The 8,156-nt window shown below is 39.9% G+C and overlaps 1 protein-coding gene across 1 annotated transcript; it reads right to left on the bottom strand.

Annotated features, from left to right (window-relative positions):
• Positions 1–3,165: 3,165 nt before the first annotated feature.
• On the bottom strand, positions 3,166–8,030 carry NIF3L1 (NIF3 NGG1 interacting factor 3-like 1 (S. cerevisiae)). Its single transcript, XM_010078308.1, has 6 exons — positions 7,595–8,030; positions 6,743–6,905; positions 6,170–6,296; positions 5,658–5,796; positions 4,496–4,579; positions 3,166–3,528 (listed from the first exon to the last, which is right to left on the bottom strand). The coding sequence occupies exons 1-6, from the start codon at positions 8,028–8,030 to the stop codon at positions 3,344–3,346; spliced, it is 1,134 nt and encodes a 377-aa protein (XP_010076610.1). The 3' UTR covers positions 3,166–3,343.
• Positions 8,031–8,156: the final 126 nt, after the last annotated feature.

Raw genomic sequence — 8,156 nt, 5'->3', positions numbered from 1 at the left:
GAATCTAAGGCAATTGCTCTCAAGGGGACTATACTCAGATCTCTCTCCCTCCAGCTCCAAGGATGCTGGACTACTTACTGAAATGTAATAATTGTAATGAATGATGCTCGTCATTCAACTACTTCTGGTAGTTTGGAATTATGACTTCTGTAAGGAGGCCATCTCTGGCTCTGTAGTTAGATTCGTCTGCTTTGTCTCTTAGCTCAGACGATGCCTTCTTCATATGTATGCAGCCAACCTTATGGCCAGAAAAACAAAATTGGTAAGATTGTGCCTTCTGCTCTCTACCTCACCAGACGTGAGGGCTTGATTGGAGCAGTTTACTTGGGAAGTGCAAATCACTAGATAGTCAGAGCTTTAGTTTGCACTACTGGTGCAGCTTTTCTCAACTGAGTGCTTTCCAGTACTCTCTTTACCACTTAGACAAGACTAGCTTCCAGTGTATGAAGAAGCCAAGATTTATAATGCTGCCTTGACTACATGAGGAAAGGAGAATACCAGTGGGTTTGGGACACTGTAGGTAACTTATTAAATTCTGGCAATAGAACTGAAGGACTTGCCCCAAACACAAATATTTTTATAAGAACATTTAGATAATCAAAACTGTGATGGACTCAAGTTATTTCCTGTTGCTGGGGTGAGAGGATCTACTTTCCAAGTTGCAATGCAAGAATATGAAGAAACTGAAGGTTTTTTTAATTTTTTTTTCAAAGCTTGATTGTATATACGCATTTTTTACAACAGCAGTGTCCATTGATCCTGGGGGAGGCCTTAAATGCCACTTGTAAGCTCTCCCTTGTTTTTAAGCCCTTGAAGGTTGGGAGACTGCTGAAGTTTGACAGCTTTTTGTCACTTTTTTTCTCAGGTATGTGGGAGTAAGCCCTATAGCTCCATCAGCTGTAGTCTGCCAGCCAGACTTTAGGGTATCTGTATGCCTAATATTTGGTAGCTGTGTTACCGCCAAATGTTGTAATAGTTCAAATCAATCCAATAAAGTACTTTATTAATTTTCATTAGCTTGTCCTGTCTTCCACAATCTTTTTATGTTATAGGAAGATAAAGATCCTTCTGGTAATTGTATGAAAGCCTTATTTTCATTATTATGTCAAATATCGGTGCAAATCCTCATACAGTGTGCAAAGATTCGAAACTAATTAGTACAAATGTTTTATATTGTTTCTTATAAGGTATCAGAAATAGGTTGCCTGCCTTTTAATACCAGTATGTAGCTTTTGAAGAGTACCAAAACATCACATGGAATAATATTGTTACCTGGTCTACCCCTCACTGACAGAAGAAACACCGGGGTTTACAGTGTGACTTCTGTTTGTACTGAAAACACAGGGTATCCACTTATCCCACTGACAATTTGATTTCTTCAAATATAGGACCTAAATAGCTTTGCTGGAGAGTCTGATGGGGAAAACTGGTACATGCCAGCAGTACTCACCAGCTTCCTCCCCTGGAATGTTTTCCAGCTAACATTCTCTTTTGGTGGCACTTGCATCTGTGTTTTACAGGCTGCAATTCCAAAACTTTGCAAAATGCATCTTAGGCTACTAAATTGCTACTTAGGCTACCCTCAGAACCACTAACACTGGGATCAACCCACGTTCTGTTAAGTTAGGTTCACGAACTCTGACACTTGTAAAGATGTGTTGCTGCAGAAACTTAAAAAGTATTGTAGCTAAGCAGCAACCACATCCTATTTTGTAGTCTTTGACTCTCTCCACAGTTCATATGAAAATCAAGATCTAATTTATATTCTGAGTACATAGGGAAGACACCACCTACTGTGTTCATAGATGGTGATACCATGGTGCATTTCCAGTGCAATTATATCTGGCTTTCTAGATGTGAAATTTAATTTAATGAAGTGCTACAATCATCCTGAGTTTAGAGTTATCTGCCAACAGTTTTGGTAGCCTACCAGATGCCCATACAGGCCAAAAGGAGGAAAGGTTAGGTTTGAATCAGTTTTTGGCTGCTGCTGATTCTGTGATGCAAACATGCAAGTTAAAGAAAATTACTGTGAATTAATTCCTGTGGGGTTTGTGTTAAACGTCTTTTATCCTATTTTCATGCTGTTGCTGGATATCTGCCCCATCTATGCATTGGTTTTCTGTCTCTTGAATTCTGTGTATGTACTAAGGTAGTAGCATTTTAATGTCTTTTGTAGCAATACAGAATTGTTGCATTTGGAGGGATCACTTCTACAGTCCTGTCCTTTACTTGGGAAAGAAGAAATTTCTTCCCACTTCCTGTTCCTCAGCTTACTGACAGGTCTTCATGGTACTGATAAGAATTATGTCTTTTATGTAGCTTCAGTAGTTTCAGATAATACTGGAGTCACCTCTTGTTGCTTATATAGTGGAACAAGACATATGCAATTATGTGGTAAAGACATAGCCTGACAGGAGCCAGTTTTATTAACTTAAACTGAAAAGGATGGTGCCAAGATCTTTACAAATGTGCAATGGAAATATTTTCATTTTGTTTAAATATTCTTCTGGTGTGCACACAGTCCAGAGAGGGTAAGGTATGCAACTGGGAGATTTTTCTTTGAAAAAAAGACAACAAAAAAAAAACTAACTTAAAAAATAAAAAGCAAGCATTATCAGTGGTGAAAATGCTGCTTGGTCAGTTTTAGTAATCCTGTAATTAAGAGCCATAGTTACAGAAACTGTTTTTAAATGAAAGTAACAAAGACACACAAATACATATACAGCTTTGTTAACAAATTGAGTTGTAACCTTCCAAAGCTTCTTTAATTCAGAGTCCCTCTGTTAAAAAGCTTTAAAGTTGTATAAATGGTAGACTGTGCAATTGCATACTAGTACCAAATAACTGAACTGTGTTTTATATTTGCATGAGTGGTGTCTTAATAAAACTGTTAATGCAAATGGGTGATCCACACCCTTTCATTAACTATTACCAGATTTATTAGCTAAAATACCAGTGACTTGTACTGACATGATCAGACACAGCTGCAGTAGGGTATAACTGCTATGTAAGCTTAAAACCGGAGATAAGTCAGGCTTTTATATTTTACCCACACCAGCGTTTGAGTGTCATGGTTATCAAGTATATCCAATAAGAGTATGCAGTTAACAGTAAATTTATTGAAGTGCTGCCCCGTAATTGAATAAATCAGCCCTCAGTAGCCCAAAACAAGCATTTATTTATCTGACAGATGACAAAATATATCTTGGACTTTGAGGGAACGTATAATACAGTCATTCTGTACTGAACCAATTCAGAGCATCTTCATTAAGCTTGCAGTTGGTTAGGTCTGTGCAAGATACCACAAACCTCTTGACTGCATTTTCTCATTTTTTTTTTCCTATACCACCTGGAGGGGATCTCTGTCTTTCTCAGACACAAGGATGTTGATTTTGTTCTGTAGGTGGATAGCTAGCATGTCACGCAGCTCTGACAAGAAGCCTCGCTCAGTGTTACTGTGCTCACACAGAATAACACTTATCCCGTTGGCAACTGCATCCAGAACATCGTGATGGGACATCTCTCCTGCCATTTTGAGAAAGAAATGCCATGTAGGTCACTAACAGCGCAGTTCAGGTAACCAGTTATTTGCAATGTATGCAGAATCCTAGCTAGAAGCTGGGAAGGGATAACAGGGGATATAGGCCATAAGGGGGAATCAAACACCATCTGCTCAGTCTAAGAACATGGCACACTCCTACTCTAATGTCCCTTGAAGGACTTTCGGCTGATATCCCCCATATACAACTGAGACAAAATCACAGAAATTCGTTGCTCTCTTTGAATAGTGGTAGATTCTGCCACTTTGGGCAGGCAATAAGAGTGCACATAGCGGTTTGGAAGTGGACTGTCAATGTCATGTGGGTTGCTGTGATGGAGGACAGCAATTGGGAAGCCTTGCGAAGCAACTGTCTGAGGGTCAGCTCTGCAGGGCTGTATATAAGGGGCAGAAGGGACCTACCTTGCCAAAGAACTTGCTCAAAATACGTCCTACAGAATACAAAGTAGCCTTCACAATGTTGAGAAAGCTGCAGGGACTACCCGTCAGAAAAAAAGATGACGGACTAAGTGTTCCTTTGGTCAGATGCACTATGGGGTTCCTTGGGAAGATAATGTAGACTACATTATATTTTGTCTCCATTAGGGAATTCTGTAGGGAACTGAAGACATACCTTGTATCTTGCCAAACGAGAAACACACTGAAGGTTGCAATAGCCTGCCATCAACACTGACTTTTGTGTTGAAATAATGCGTGTATATCAATGTTTTAATTCAAATAGCCTTCACTGTGCCATACAGCCATCTGATCCATCTTACTTCTACTTTAACATTATTCGATTCTGTCATTCCAGTAACTGATTGTTTGAGTTATAACAGGTAATTCTTTCTGGCCCAATCTTTCAACAGCCAGTCAACTCTTCTTTTTTCCTTTTTTTTTTTTTCCTAGTGACTATTTTTATAAAGATAACAAAACAGCAACATAATATTTTACCTGTGAGATAGAGGTCAGCTTCCACTCCCTTCAGGACACTGCTCCCAGAACCAGCACACAGAGCAGCTTTCTCCACTGGCGATTCTGCAGGACACAAGGTGCCGCAGTTAGAACTCCCTTCCCTCTGTTCAGCTCTCATGTCAGTATTGCTATTAACTGTTTCAGAATAACTTACTACCTTGATTTTAGGGTCAATGTAAATTTGTTGGAGGACAAGACATATCTGTCAGTTTCAGAGAGTCATGGGCCCATAGAACATCTCTGATAATACAGCAAAATCCTCTATGTTCCAAAGAGATGTGTAGATTTTTTTCTTCAAGGGGTAGGAAAGTTTGCAGAAAACTACAGCATGGAGGCTGGCTGCTGGCTAGCTCTCTCAGTGAGGTGTTATTTAGTTAAGTGAGGTTTTACAGTATGGTGCCATGTAATTACTGTTGATTTAAGTGGAATCACACCTTTACAATCCCACACCATAATGAGAGGCTTCAAAATTGTATTTTTTTTAGTGCAATTATTAGTTTGAGAGGCTTCTAATTAGATTTCTGTCTCATAACTTACAAAGAGTTCTCAACAATTTTGCTCTCACAAATTCTAATAGCTGTGCTCCTTGGAGATCAGGATAGGTAACTGGAACAAGAGGCCGCTTGCTCCCCATTTTACTAGTGACCCCCTGTTTGAGCTAGGATAGTTCACCTTCTTTGCTACCATTCCTCTTTCATCGAAACATGGATGGTTACATGTTCATAAGGATGCCATAAAGTGTCTTACTATTTTAAGGTGCTTCGAAATTTAACAGTCACAAAAGGGAGTGTACAAAGAAGAGGTACACCTTTGTCTCTAATATCTTGGGGAGAAAAAAATCTTAGTCATTATGCAAATTATGAAGAAGGATGCCTTGTATTCAATTTGTGCTGTCCCTTCTTCACAGTGATGACCAGCACAATATAGAACTTCCAGTTAAAAATACAGATGACATTCTTTTTGTGTGATTATATCACATAAATTCTAAAATGCTGTTTCCTGTCTTTAACGGTGCTTCATACTACTTGGAAGTAAACTTACCTAAGGCAGCAGTATTTCACACATTCATGCACACGCTCACGCTCCTTGTCTTCCTGAAATACTAGTTCTAATGGACAGCTTTACTTGCAGGCTTGTTTACCTAGTGTCTTGCCCATTCCCACAGCTAGGCGGATGTTGGTTAATTTTAGGTGGCTTTTGATATGCTCGATTATGTCTGACAAGGAGACTGGCTCACTCAGTGTGCACAGACGTCCCATTCCAGTATGGGGAAGAAGAGGCTGAAAATAAATTGAAATTACTGTGAGAAAGCTGACTCAAAAAATTTGCTTTGCTTTCCATGCTGTACAAAGATGAGTATATTGGGTATTCAGAAGGAATATGTACGGAAAAATATGTACGTGATGTTCTTGTATGTAACATACTAACCATACTAGCTCCTGGAACTGATTTAAGAATTGGTACAGGCCACACAGCTATTTTCATGGTTTTGGAAAATGTGCATGGCTTCAAATCCCCACAGGCCAGTATTTCAGAGCACTGATGGGGTAGCATAGGAAACCTCTGATGTTACCAACTATTGGATTTCAGTGTTTAGGGCACTTAGCTCACACAAGTAATACATTCACTGGAAGTAATACATGATTTTGTTACCTTTTGTAATAAAAGAATCTCGGTCTTGTGATAAAGAAGGCTGTTCTGGGACAATAATGCCACCACCTCCAACAGTGCTTTCTGAGAGCAGTTCAAACTGACTCGTGTTTGCTCCTCACCTTCAACCCTGAGGAAAGATATGCTTGGTGCTTGCTAAGAAACTGGATAAAATTTCAGCATCATATTAATATAAAACAAAGGTATTCTATCCCTGTGGCTATTCTACCACAGAAAAAGGAAAAAAAATAAGGCATTGTAATAGCCTAGTCTAGTCTAATCTACTCTCTTGCAAGAAACAGATATGAGAATTTAACTCGTCTTTCTCAAATTTCCTGTTAATACTCTTCTTTACCACCTCTAATCTATATGATGCTACACTGAGTTGCTGTTACCATTTAGTAAAACATAGATTGATCAGAAAGGGATGATTATTCTGTGTGTTTCTAGATCTGTTGCTGAAAAATAGCAGCAATGCACAGAGGAACAAAACAATTACAACAGTAAAATACAATTCCAGTAACTTATTGTTTCAAACAACAGAAATAATACAAGAGTAGAAAGCAAAGCAGATACCTGGCAGGGAGAGTGGTGACACAGGAGATCTCTTGGATGTCTTTGATTTTGGACATGACAGTGTCCAGATGCTCATTGTTTGTGCAGAATTCTACCCGGTGACTGCCCTCAGCTGGAGAGCTTGGTGCAGTTGATGGATGCAGCGGGATGGAAGTACAGGCACCTGAGAAAACAGTACAAGATTGCTGTTTTATAAAGCTGGATAAATATCATAATACTGATTTAGCACATATCCTAAAGAGATGCAAATTTTGCACTTGAATCCATTTTCCCTGACCAGAACTGAGGACTTACTGCCCTGTTGTCTCCATTATACACGGTCTATTTTAAGTGCAAAGAAGTTGATGGATATGTATTATTTGTCATTCTTAATGCCATCTGTTTTATCCTAAGAATTGTACAAAACTAAAATAGTTTTTGGGCTGTAAAAGACATAGCTGTTTTCACTTATGAGCCACAATGCAGGATAAAAATCTAAAAGAATTTCAGCTACCTTAAGTCATTTGCAAACTGAGATCTTGCACTTTCTAAATTAAAAGTGGTGCTTTAAAGTCAGTGGTCTAAACTTTGCAACCAAGATGGACAATAAATATGCTGTACCAGTTCTGACTACAGCCAATAGTACAGTCACACATCTGAAAATGTCTGGTATTCCTGGCCAACATAAATTCCTTAAAATACGTTTAGGGTATTTAGAAGTACTAGAAGAATATTGGGAAAAGAAAGAAAAAAAATACTCAAATCATACCTGTAAAAGCTGGAAGAAAGGAAAATGAGGGAAGGTCCCCACATAAAATAACGTATACTGATTAATAATTTAAACTTTTTTGTTTGTTTTTAACAGAATCTCACCGAGTCCCTTTGTTAGCCAGTTATTGATCCCGTGAGGTATGGCATCGTATGCAGTATGCGGAGAGTAAATCCCGATTCTGTGCTCCAGGGCTCGCACCACCAGCCGTTCCTTCCAGGTCTTCCACGTTACTCGCTTGAGTGGTGTGAATATAGGAGGATGGTAAGAAAGAATAAGGTCTGCCTTCTTCTGCACTGCCTCTTCCATCACCTCCTCAGTGAGGTCGTTAGTGAGGAAAAGGGTGTTCACAGCGTGGGGAGGACTTGGTTCCACCAGCAACCCCACATTGTCCCAGCTTTCAGCCAGAGAGAGGGACGCAAAGTCATTCAGGGCAGAAACGAGCTCCTGGAGGTTCATGAGGGAGCGTGAGGGCAGGCGCTCCAACGCACGGATGCAGCGGAGAGGCCGGCGAACCAGCTGGGCACCGAGCAGTAGCATGCAGCTATCTGTAAAGGGATAAAAAACGGCAGGAATAAGCCTCGGTAACTCACTGGCTGCAACTGCGGAGTTGAGAGGGTTCGGGCTGCGAATACGCCCCGCGGCCAGGGGAGCGCGGCCCGGCCT

This window comes from Pterocles gutturalis, unplaced genomic scaffold, assembly GCF_000699245.1.
Source record: "Pterocles gutturalis isolate BGI_N339 unplaced genomic scaffold, ASM69924v1 scaffold46143, whole genome shotgun sequence".
In the NCBI taxonomy this organism is placed as follows: Eukaryota; Metazoa; Chordata; class Aves; order Pterocliformes; family Pteroclidae; genus Pterocles; species Pterocles gutturalis.
This window is presented reverse-complemented; position numbering and strand designations above follow the sequence as displayed.